This window comes from Mizuhopecten yessoensis, unplaced genomic scaffold (genome assembly GCF_002113885.1).
Source record: "Mizuhopecten yessoensis strain PY_sf001 unplaced genomic scaffold, ASM211388v2 scaffold10989_2, whole genome shotgun sequence".
NCBI lineage: Eukaryota > Metazoa > Mollusca > Bivalvia > Pectinida > Pectinidae > Mizuhopecten > Mizuhopecten yessoensis.
Window position 1 is genome coordinate 162776 of NW_018408823.1, and position 13762 is coordinate 176537.

The 13762-nt window shown below is 36.9% G+C and overlaps 1 protein-coding gene across 18 annotated transcripts in view; it reads right to left on the reverse strand.

The window, feature by feature from the left end:
- LOC110464458 overlaps positions 1–13762 on the reverse strand; it is a 255107-nt gene that overhangs the window by 16217 nt on the left and 225128 nt on the right. For all 18 annotated transcript variants that reach the window (XM_021519688.1, XM_021519687.1, XM_021519680.1 and 15 more), the window contains 6 exons: positions 11241–11315; positions 8900–9217; positions 7297–7545; positions 6622–6735; positions 1467–1659; positions 544–911 (listed from right to left, as the gene is read on the reverse strand). In XM_021519688.1, the coding sequence (XP_021375363.1) occupies positions 544–911; positions 1467–1659; positions 6622–6735; positions 7297–7545; positions 8900–9217; positions 11241–11315 (1317 nt within the window). The remainder of the gene's footprint in view (positions 1–543; positions 912–1466; positions 1660–6621; positions 6736–7296; positions 7546–8899; positions 9218–11240; positions 11316–13762) is intronic.

Consider the following 13762-nt stretch of genomic DNA (forward strand, 5'->3'; position numbering starts at 1 on the left):
TAAACAATCCGCGTAAGCTATACACAATCCACGTAAGCTATACACAATCCGCGTAAGCTATACACAATCCACGTAAGCGATACACAATCCGCGTAAGCTATACACAATCCACGTAAGCTATAAACAATCCGCGTAAGCTGTAAACAATCCGCGTAAGCTATAAACAATCCACGTAAGCTATAAACAATCCGCGTTAGCTATAAACAATCCGCGTTAGCTATAAACAATCCACGTAAGCTGTAAACAATCCACGTAAGCTATAAACAATCCACGTAAGCTATACACAATCCGCGTAAGCTATAAACAATCCGCGTAAGCTATACACAATCCTAAGATTCATATAAACATTCAAATTAAATTTAACGGAAGTATAGTCTACTTTATTTAAAGTGAAACTGGCGCAAAAAAACCCGAAAAAAAAAAAAACGGAAAAACACTCTACCCACGATTTTCATTGTCGTGAAATTAGCATATGGCTTGTTAGTCTTATTTTCATCATTTACGCATACTGATATTTCTAAATAATAAATAACGTTTGTTTACCTTCAAACACTGGCCTTAAAACCTGGTCAGCTAGTCCGTTCCGTAATCCGTCCGCTCCGTTAATTTCAATGGTGTTACCTCCCTGTACGTTAGCGATATTCTCCACATCCGCCTTCACTCTGAGATCGATGCCGATGGGGACAATCCTGATACCAGAGTTAATTGCTAGTTCTGCTTCCTGCATGGTAGTGTCGGCGTTAATTTCTACAGAGCCGTCTGTAAGTAGGTACGCGATGTTACGTATATCCGGCCTGTCACTTCCGCCATTGAACATGTTCTTCCGCACCGTCTCGAAGGCAGACGCCATATTGGCCTGACCTCTGGTGTAGTGAATGGCGTCGATGGCCCGTGAAATTGTCTCCGTGTCCCTGTTATAAGTAAGATTGGTTTTAAATGAACGACTTAGTAATTATTTTGAAAATATATAATCGTTTTAATATAACCGTTTATACCTCATGAAAATGAATCAAAAAATCTCCTGAAGTAGTTAGTGTCTGATAAGCAGTTAACCTGCACATTTTTCAAAATTGTGTTGATTAATGAATACGTTTATTGTGTTAATTGTATATATATGTACTGTAAAGCGCTTTAGAATCTCCTAAAATGAACTATTTTTTGTCGAGTAAAATTTTGTTGTTATCCATGAGATAAACATATGTGAGTATAGTGGCCTATTTATAATTAGTATATTGAAGTATGCATTTATTCGCGGTCTGCCAGAACTGAAGGTGATATAAATATACTTTTTCTATCCATATATCTATATACATATATTTCTAACATTTCAAATACTGACACATACGTTGCAATCTAAGATTAACAAAATAAAGATAAGATGCTATGTTTTTGGAGCAAAGCCTCGGTTCTTCCGCAAAGCCGACTTGAAGCGTAACACTTTTCTGCTAGTATGGAGATGTCACTACCTGAAGGCTCCGATATTGAACTGCACCATGGACGCGGAGCTGTACTTCATCACTCCAACCTGGATGTCACATGACTCAACATTCATCTTGCGCACGAGCTCCTCGGCATAGGTCTTCATCCTCTGGAAGGTGCTCTGGCCGATACTCGTGGACGAGTCCAACATGAACACTACGTCTGCAGGCTGCCCACAAGCTGTAACAGAGGAACAGGTTACATACATTAGTTTATTTTCCCCTCAACATTATCATCATGTAGGTTTCACCTGCTACAACCGCTATAGGTTTCCGCAATCTCTTCTTAATGGGTAGACCTGCAATGACTTGATCAATTTATTTTGTTTACCCTCTATATAATAATAAAAAAATTAATTCGAGGTTCTTATATACCGCATTATCACAACCTAGTTCGTAGGTCGTCTCAAAGCGGTTCACAAATTATTATCCGTGGTTTTAGGGCCTTCGCAACCAGCCAATATCTTTCTCAACTTCCTAGAGAGCATAAGTCGGTGCTGTCCTTCCGGCGCTCACAGCTAGCATTCAACAATTCTAGCTCTGCCCAGCCACATACTCATTTACAGCTGAGTAGACTAGAACAAGCGGAGTAAAGTATCTTGCTCAAAGATACAACACAGTGCCGTACCATGACTCGAACCCGCAACCGTTCGGTCGAGAGCTCGGTGTATAAAGTGAATTTTGATATTATAAATTTCCACCTGATGAATATTACTAAAGATAAATGGTTGGTTATCATGTGTATCAAACTATCGTTAGTTAATTTCCAAATTATTAAGACACGAAGTTTCCGAGTGTCTTTAAACAATTTGATCATTAACTACCTCGAGTTAGATACACATGATAACCAACCATAAATCTTCAATAATGTTCATCAGCTGGATACTTTTAATAACAAAGTTTGACTTTTTACACGAACAAGGTACGTATTGAACGTGTCGCGACGTTTCAAGACCGACTGGTCCCTTCGTTAAGCTGACAAAGATAGCCCGTTTATTACGTACTTTGTGTATAACGTAACAATGGTTAATACTAACCAACCATCACTCGCTGAGGAACATACAAGGGACTTTATACAGGGTATATCGCACCTGTGGTTTGTGAACATGTAAACTCCACATGCCAGGTAATATCTCTGGTTAGGTAGAATTATATACCAGACAATCTTGAAACCTCCGATTCATTATTATGCGGACCAGCATTTCGTCCATTACTCGGGAAAATAACACCAAACGATATCAAAGCTGCCAACAGGATTGCATGAAGATTTTATTCGTCGGAATATTTCTTTAAAACTTTCTTATATTTTCAGACAACTATTTTTTTTAAAACATATATATCAGTTTTACTGTACGTCTAATAATTTCATAAAGTCATGCAGGTGACGTTCTTATATATATGGCGTGACAGGTGACGTTCTTTTAAACAATAACTGGTTGTCTGGATGTAATTATTGTTGATATAATTACAAGTGGTCTCTGGCAAATCCCATAAAACCCGCTAGGGGTTTATGGTAGATTTGCCAGAGGCCACTTGTAATTACATCAACAATAATTACATCCAGACAACCAGATATTTTTTTTATATTTACATATTTTTCTCTTTAAGACATATTCCTACAAAAACCATTTGTCCTGCCTCAAAATTCATTTCAGGCGGCTATTTTGTTTGTTTACATATTCCTACACCTGAAATAGGCAGTTGCAATTATAGTCGAGCAGTTGTAATTATAGCCTATATAATTACACTTGCCTCTAACACTGTTGTGATGGGACGGCGAGGGGGCAAATGTAAATATATATATATGGCGTGACAGGTGACGTTCTTATATATATGGCGTGACAGGTGACGTTCTTATATATATGGCTGCGCTGATTGGTTGACCCTATTGACATGTTTATCAAAACACGCAAATATTTTACACAAAACTAACAATACTTGCTAGCCGTATTTTTCATTCTTGTAAACTTTATTCTCAAATATGTTTAGATACTATTTTGAATAATGTAAGGGAAGTTAAGCAATGTCTTTTGTTCAATTAAACATTTTAACTCATTCACCCCTGAAATTTTAAACTTCAGTGTAAGTTATTAGTTCTTGTTTTCTTGAACTCATTCACCCATGAAACTTCATAATGAACTATTCCAACCTTTGAATTGGGAGAGTTCAAATGTGTCTTCTGTGGTGAATGCGTTAATGATCCTCATACTACTTCCAAAAGCTGTAGTTTCGCTTTGGAAACAGCATTATTTTGGCATAACTTTAAATTTGATCAATCACTTCGGAAACCTGACCTTTGCTGGACTTAAAAAACAAGGGTTATAAACAGAAAATAGAAATGTTAACAGCGTTCTGATTGTAAACCTTTAGGGTTAGGGTTAGGGTTAGGGTTAGGTGCTTTAGGTGCTTGACCAGAATACAAACCTAGAAATGTTAACGTGTCGATCTCACCGAGCTACATGGCCAACGGAAGTGGCCTGGCCCGAAATTAAGGGGAGGCTACTCTATTTACGAAAAATCCATAGTATGCTTAAGATTCGAATGTTGCATCCGGGTAACTCTTTCACAAAACTTAGTTTGAAAACAAAAAATCCTAACATTTTGACGCGAGACGGACGGACGAATGATTGACGTTGCAACATCGCAAGCACACCGTGTGGAAACCAACTGCTATGCTCATTTATGTTTGTTTATTTCCAATTATTATGATCTGTTTTTCTTTACAGTTGTTGCGCACACGCATTTCTCTTTGAATGTGTTTCTATATCTTTCACATATTATACAATTTGCTATGCAATGACCATTAGCCCGAGTCGTATCCTTTGATGAACACTCCAAGTAGAGGTACATGTGTCTGCTGAATGTGCATTGGAACAATATAGGATTTTGATAATGACCCATCCGTTTGTCGATATACTCTCAACCCTGACTGTTATCAATTATCGCTCTGGCAGGTGTGGGAAATAGCTTGTCAATCAGTCATACTTGGAAATAATTACAAGGGAGAGAAAAAAGATGCAATGCATGCAAATAGTATCGAAGGTTCGTTGTATGTGGTTAACAACCAATTTCTATTAAGTGCTTCAGGGATAGAAATATAACAGTAAGACCTTGGTCGAGGAACTCAGTGATTTGTTAGCTTAACGAAGCTAAACATAAAACTTCCGTCTAGTGAATGATAATTAAAAATGAAAATCAAAACTAACCATGTTTCTATAGATATTCAAAATCATCATCTACGGACAGAAAACACAATATATATACATATATATATTTCAGATAATTTTCATTTGTTGGATGTGTTAACTTTATGACTCGTAAAACTTATCTTTATGAAACAGAACCACTTACAGCACAAGTCGGTCTCGCTTTAGAAATACACGATTTCTGTTCAGTTCGTGACCGAATATTTTTACTCGATTTAAGTACACTTTGTTCCAAGTTAAATCGACTGGTTAATCACATATATCAACTCCTACAAACTAACCACACAATCTAAAGTAAACAGCAACTCCGATTGTGTTTATTCACCTGCCTCAACGATTTAAACTGTACAAGGCTTTTGTCAAATAATACATCACGTAAAATCCAAACTTGATCAAGGATTCCTGTCTCACAGCAGACATAGCACTAGATAATTCCACATAGTTTGTTTTGTTATGCATACAATGATCTCGTTTTCGTTTCGAATTTGGCTGCAGTGGAACTGTCCCAGGGAAGTATCGTTGATAAGGTAGCCCACTTGGGCATACCAACCGTATCGTGATGGTAGGTCATAGGATCAAATCCCGGGGTGGATCGTTGATAAGGTAGCCCACTTGGGCATACCAACCGTATTGTGATTGTAGGTCCTAGGATCTAATCCCGGGGTGGATCGTTGATAAGGTAGCCCACTTGGGCATACCAACCGTATTGTGTTGGTAGGTCCTAGGATCTAATCCCGGGCTGGCGCGTTGATAAGGTAGCCCACTTGGGCATACCAACCGTATCGTGATGGTAGGTCCTGGGATCAAATCCCGGGGTGGATCGTTGATAAGGTAGCCCAGCTGGTCATACCAACCGTATTGTGATGGTAGGTCCTAGGATCAAATCCCGGGCTGGATCGTTGATAAGGTAGCCCAGTTGGTCATACCAACCGTATCGTGATAGTTGATCCTAGGATCTAATCCCGGGCTAGCTCGTTGCATACTTACTTTAAGAACAGTAATTATTTAAATTTCATCTTAATAATTTTTTTCTAAACATTCCTGAAATCATTGGCTTCTTTATAGATACGATACATTAAAGCTGTTGTTGTGCCGGTAAACAGTTTAAACTCATATTTATAGTTTTAGGCCGTTATACAAGGATCCTCAAATGATTTTTTTTTGCAATAAAAAAAAAGTTTGAAAAGCATGAGAAAAAGGGACACGATAGTAGTAAAAAAACCCCTGATTAATTCATTGTTTCACTTCCGAATGGACTTCGTGCACAGCGTTAGCGAGTGACTGAAATCTCACATATTTGAAAGGACACAATGGTTATGCTATGTTTAAAATCACCAATGCAAAGTGAAAGTTAAGTAGGAAGCACCGTAGTCTGGTGGTAGGACGCCGGGCTCGTGACCGAAGTGTTGCGGGTTCGAGTCAAGGCACGGTACTGTGTTGTTTCTTTGAGCAAGATACTTTACCCCGCTTGTTCCAGTCTACTCAGCTGTAAATGAGTAACTGGTTGGCCAGTGCTAGAATTGTAGAATGCTAGCTGTGAACGCGAAATGACAGCACCGGCTGTATGCTCTCTAGGGAGTTGAGAAAGATATTGGCTGGTTGCAAAGGCCCTGAAACCACGGATTATAATTTGTGCTGTAGCGGTAAATAAGAAGCTCGAATTGTTATTATGACTTTATTATTAGTATCTAGACTCTATACGTTATCATCACGATCAACAACCTTTACGACTGCAATGTATTCGTTGTTAGTTTCAATATTTTATGACATCTGGATTCTCTAAAAATTTCAGATTTTCCAGCATACGGAAATAGTGTTTTCTTTAAAAATTGCATAAGATATGGAAAAAGATTTTAAAAACCTTCAGTCATGTCGAATAAAAAAAGGTAAATGTCTGATAATTCTTAATTTCAATTGCAAGTAATTTGGATACTTACTGTTCTGGCAGTTGTCGCCATAATATCCCTCCGTACACACACACATATAGCTGCGGAGGCCGTCGATACAGAAGCCGCCATTATGACAAGGGTTTTCCTGACACAGATTGATGTCTGTGAAGAAAGAACGTTTTAACCATGCACCAAATTATTATCTATACTTTTAAGAATAGTTTTTTAGGAACAATATGATATATAGAGTGATTAATATAAGTTGAAATAACATTGTTCATAATTGTTGTAATATAAAGAAAGTTTGATATGATATATCGTCGTGTGTCATCTTGAAAAATAAGTATAACTTTTATGTTCATATAATTACTGAATTCTAGGCAGAAAGAAATTGTGCTACATTGTTAAACAACGGACAGATTATACCGACGTGTTTACACTCAAAGTCGAAATATATCACAGTTTCAACATCCTAGGACAAAACATATCACAGTGTTAACATCCAGAAGACGAACTGTATCAAGGCGTCAACATACAAGGCCCTTTAAGTACCAATGATTCCTACCCCTGTTCGGCACATCTAATTGGAGATAAGGTTAATACAGATTATATGTCAATATGAACAAATATAAGATTTCCGCTACTACTTAGCAAGGCATTCTATCATACGCATGTGAGTGTTTAACTGCGTTTTAGGTATTCCTATATATTTTAGTTTTATACCTGTACATAATGGCGTGATGAGTTTGTCCTTCAGGAAGTCAAGAGCATCAAAGTTTTCCACTCGGATCAAGTTGTCTCGGACGGGATTAGAGGTGATTCCGAACAGCTCAGCAGAGCTATCAGCATATCCTACGGCGACTGTGATGATCGTTACGCCTGCGCGTTTAAGGGTCATAGCTTCCGGTATGGTTCTCATATTGTTGATGTTCGATTCTCCGTCCGTAATGATGACGATGACATTCGGTACATCTATAAAACGAAATGGCATGATTTAGGATAGAACAAGGCCGATAACTAAAACTGAAGTATCTTACCAACTATTGGTACATCTGCAAAACAAATCAGAACGGCATGTGTAAGGATCGAAAAGGATGATTAGAAAACTGAAATGTCATTTGTGTCATTTTATAAAACGTCATAGTGACGTAATGATGTACAAGTTCACGTAGATGTCATTAAAGACAGATAAGCTGCTAACGTACCTCAGGGACAGATAACCTGCTGGTCATTTATTGACCACTATAACGTACATCAGGGACAGATAACCTGCTGGTCATTTAATGACCACTATAACGTACCTCAGGGACAGATAACCTGCTTGTCATTTAACGACCACTATAACGTACCTCAGGGACAGATAACCTGCTTGTCATTTTACGACCACTATAACGTACCTCAGGGACAGATAACCTGCTGGTCATTTAACGACCACTATAACGTACCCCAGGGACAGATAACCTGCTTGTCATTTAACGACCACTATAACGTACCTCAGGGACAGATAACCTGCTGGCCATTTAACGACCACTATAACGTACCTCAGGGACAAATAACCTGCTGGTCATTTAACGACCACTATAACGTACCTCAGGGACAGTAACCTGCTGGTCATTTAACGACCACTATAACGTACCTCAGGGACATATAACCTGCTGGTCATTTAATTACCACTATAACGTACCTCAGGGACAGTAACCTGCTGGTCATTTAACGACCACTATAACGTACCTCAGGGACAGATAACCTGCTGGTCATTTATTGACCACTATAACTTACCTCAGGGACAGATAACCTGCTGATCATTTAATTACCACTATAACGTACCTCAGGGACAGATAACCTGCTGGTCATTTAACGACCGCTATAACGTACCTCAGGGACAGATAACCTGCTGGTCATTTAATTACCACTATAACGTATCTCACGGACAGATAACCTGTTGGTCATTTAACGACCACTATAACGTTCCCCAGGGACAGATAACCTGTTGGTCATTTAATGACCACTATAGCGTACCCCAGGGACAGATAACCTGCTGGTCATTTAACGACCACTATAACGTACCTCAGGGACAGATAACCTGCTGGTCATTTAACGACCACTATAACGTACCTCAGGGACAGATAACCTGCTGGTCATTTAACGACCACTATAACGTACCTCAGGGACAGATAACCTGCTGGTCATTTAACGACCACTATAACGTACCTCAGGGACAGATAACCTGTTGGCCATTTAATGACCACTATAACGTTCCCCAGGGACAGATATCCTAATGCACCTTACCTATGGATGTATGTACAGACATTCATTGACCACATACCTAGTCGATCACCAAACTGCTGCGCAAACATATCACGTCTGGCCATTAGGAAAGCGTCGGCAGTGTTCGTACGTCCATATATATACGCCGTCCGTGATATAGCTTTCTTGAGCTTTTCTTTTGTGTCATAGCTGTTGAGGTTGAACTCCCGATTGGCGCGGTCACTGAAGGTCATCAAGCCGATTCTGTAGTTGCCACTGTCCACTTCCAGTTCACGCACTGTGCTCCATGTGAAGTTTAACATTCTGTAGAAGTTGTCGCGTCCGACACTGCCCGAAGTGTCCAGAATGAAGACGACGTCTGCGGTTGATGTACATGCTAAGTAAATGGAAAAGATAGAGATGTTGCGAACGGAAATGAAAAAAGAGGTGCTGTCAAACATCATCGTTATTACTCTATTTATCTAGTGTCACCTGACACATGTAAAACAACTAAACAGAAAATTAGAACACGATTACTCTATTTATCTAGTGTCACCTGACACATGTAAAACAACTAAACAGAAAATTAGCACACGATTACTCTATTTATCTAGTGTCCCCTGACACATGTAAAACACCTATATGTGTCGGGTGACACTAGATAAATAGAGTCATCGTGTCCTAAGTTTCTGTATAGGTGTTTTACATGTGTCAGGTGCCACTAGACACATGTCAAACACCTAGATAAATAAAGTAATCGTGACCTATACTGTGTCACTTCAGACACGATTACTCTATTTATCTAATGTCACCTGACACATGTAAAACACCTAATCAGAAACTTAGGACACGATTCCTCTCTTTATCTAGTGTCACCTGACACATGTAAAACACCTATACAGAAACTTAGGACTCATTCCTTTGTTTTCCTTGTTGATATAACCCAGAATGAGAGGATACATCATTAATATCTGTACAAGTATAATCAATTTTCGTTTCTAAAGATAAACTTAGAGGTTATTTGATCGCTAACTATCATCAGCAAAGGATCAGATAAACTGAGGGTATTGGTCGCTAACTATCGTCAGCAAAAGATCAGATAAAATGATGAAACAATTTTCAGTTACAGATTTGGAACATTTGGAACAGTCTGTCTAAAAATGTCAGAAAAGGAAACCATCGCAAAATTCGAAATATGCCAGGAACTATCCGTTGAAAGAGCGAAAACTGAAAATGGATTTTAACTACATGTAGTTTTCATTCATAAACCAGATGGGATTTGAATTTGATTTACCACGTGATATGGACACGGAGTAAGTGTACCTCCACTAGTCAGTTATCTTATTAAATCACATACCATGAGAATTCTTCGTTTTCAAATCATTGCTTATGAACAACTGATTTAAATGATCCCATAGTTTAATAAAGTGGTTGCTTAACGCTTACGTTGAAGAGTGCGTTTACATTTTGTTTGAAGTATATTGGTTTGGAGGGATTATATAGGCTATGCCTTCCAACCCCTTTAGTTTATTTAGTGAATATTTTTTTGAAATCTAATTTTACAAAGGGAGCTAACTCGCACAGCTAGAGATTCGTTATTCGATCGACACGAAAATTTAAATCTATTAAAGGCCTATATTTGGTAAGGTTTACCGAATTTCAGCGTTTTCAGTCATTTAATGATGTTCCAATTAAAAAATGAAAAATAAACGGTGAAACTGTAAAAGGACTGACAATAAAATGTTTGCAAAATGTCGCCTTCAGACAATCAAAATAGTCATAAAAATGCACAAGCGTTTCTATAAACTTGTCATTGTCTGAAATTCGAAAAATAAGAATGGACGAGAATCATTTTATAATGGAGATAATTGAAACGCTTCGACTTTCACGGTAGTCAAAATGTATGGATAATCTTCATCAGTAAATTTTTCGTTAAAAATAAATGATAGGTTATAATTTGAGAAAATGTGTTTTCTATCTCTATAAAAAGGATAGTGTTTATTTCATTTCACCATAAACAGCCAAATCAACGTATGGTTTTCGTGATAAGTAGTTAAATGTTCTTAACCTAATGAATGGATAATTAAAATTATCAATTTAAGACTTTTCGTGCGGTACAGAGACAATCAATCATTAGTTATTAAACACAAGAAATGATTCTTAATTATTTTGTAGAAACTTACATTTAGATAATTCAAATTCAAGTGAAAGTTGTAAAAAGTAAGCAAAATATTTGAAAAAAATATATATTCATTTGTGGTTGGCAGTTTTAAAATAAGAGAAAATTTGATCCATGCTTAGCCCATATTGTTACATATAAAAATAATACATTAGCTGTATTTAATTGATAATCATTTGAATATTTTTTTTGATAACTTCTCTATGTTATGAACAAGAATTGAAGATTCTGTGTAACGTACGTCCCTCCGGCCTCGGGCGTGGTGTAGTTGCGGGTGGGCGTGGTCGCCTGCGAGATTTCGGGGGCCTCTCTGGCACTGAAATGGAAAAAAAGCGTACCATCAGCTGTCATTAATTCGAATACAGTTAAATACGTCATAAACGTTTCAGTGGATTTCATAATTCACGCCTGGTTGGAGATTTGTTTGGTATTCCTTCACGAAGAATGTCTAGACATTTGTTTTTTCCTACAATAACGTAACATTTTCTGTTCGTATATTTCATTATTAAAGTACAACTTAGCAACGACATATTTCAGTTGAAAATATCTTTTAAGCATGTCATATCCATCCAGCGCTATATAGGTTCCCCCATGCATGGCGTATACAGGCTATAAACCCTGACAACCGTTCACACGTTATGATGACCCCTGCCTGTATCTATCATAAATTAATTCACCATTTCATGACGGGGTAATGTGACATACGTGACATCCATAACAAACTAATATGCTTTCATGAACGTTTCTGTTAAAATATGAATGAAACTTGAAAACTGAATCCTGATTTAATCACCGTATATTATATTCTCAATGTGGTACAATACAAGCAAGCTAAGCGTATACCTTCTTTCCTAGGGTAGAAATATACTCGTAAAGGGAGTTCTAATAGGGCGACATACAAAACGTATTCAAATATAACGAGATCATGAATAAGGATGGTAATAAAAAATGCAACATCGACTTGATCTTCCTTGTGGATTTTCTAGCATGCCTACTTGCGATCTTAAATTTTACTAAACAGCAAATTATTTTAAGTTGGGTTTAGCGCAATCATAATTAAAGCTGTTACAGCAAAAAGAGCTGATACTATCACTGACACATGTGTTTTTTTAAATGCTCAAACTATGCTGTAATCAGGTCATCTTTAAAGATTTAACAAATACACAATTATACATCACATCGTGTGCACAAACTTTGCTAGTCTACAAATACAGAAAGACAACAGCAGAGTCTACAAATACAGAAAGACAACAGCCGAGTCTACAACTACATAGGGACAACAGCAGAGCCTACAAATACAGAAAGACAGCAAATACAGAAAGACAGCAAATACAGAAAGACAACAGCAGAAACTAAGGATACACGGATTTAAAACAAAAGGGAATAGAGTCATTGATCTCGAAAAAATGAGACTAAAAACGCTCGGGTCAATATAAATGACAACAAATAAGGGTCCGACATTGAACATATTGCGGCAACATTCACCGTGACGTGAGCGTTTTATATTCGCTAACGAGTCACGTGCTGTTCCGCAGTCAAAGTAACAGACTACAATAGTCGCTAAATATATGGATTGATTTGTACATAATCAATGAATATTGAATTATTATGATTGATTAAAATAACTTATTACTTTGACGAAAGACATTGAGTATATGTATTCTCAAACACTTTCTATCTCAGTTTACAGTTATCGGTCAAAACACAATTTTCCAATAGTATCAATATAACCGTTATGCCTTAGGGGATATTCCTCATTAAGTGGCCTGGTGTAATTTGTGTGTATAACCCGGTTTATATGAGAATGCAATTAGATTGTGCTTTACAAATCATCCACATGCAAACCATTATTTCTAAAGCCAACACCCAGTTTTAATATATCTTAAATTGATCGAGACAAGATCTGTAATTTAAATTGCTCCAGACTTGGCATTGTACGACACCTATCAAAACAAGCAGAAAATGGTATACACGTTTCCCCTTTTCCCTTTAAAACAATCAAACTGTCTATGGAAAACACGTTATATTCCGTAACAATGTTATTGTTATTGCATGGGGTGTTACTATACTTTTTTATGGAATTAAATTGTGTAAGTTGGATTCTAACAACGATCCTGTTCTTTTAGTTATTCTTAATAGGTTATATTGCAGATTTGTACAAAATAAGGAAAGTTTTCTGATAAATATGGACTGAAAAGATGCATCAACAAATGTACGAATTACTGCCAATAATTGTAATATCATTTGTATGAATATTTGCTAATTTGCATCAGTTATTGCTAATTTCTATAAATTATTGCTAATTTGAATCACTTATTGCTAATTTGTATCACTTATTGCTAATTTGTATCAATTATTGCTAATTTGTATCACTTATTGCTACTTGGTTTCAATTATTGCTAATTTGTATCAATTATTGCTAATTGTATCACTTATTGCTAATTGTATCACTTATTGCTAATTTGTATCAGTTATTGCTAATTTATATCACTTATTGCTAATTTGTATCAGTTATTGCTAATTTGTATCAGTTATTGCTAATTTGTATCACTCATTGCTACTTGGTTTCAATTATTGCTAATTTGTATCAATTATTGCTAATTGTATCACTTATTGCTAATTGTATCACTTATTGCTAATTTGTATCAGTTATTGCTAATTTGTATCAGTTATTGCTGATTTTTTTTATCAATTATTGCTAATCGCTAAATCTTAATAACTGGTCCAGTCATCATAAGTGTGAATGAGATAAAGATTATAAGA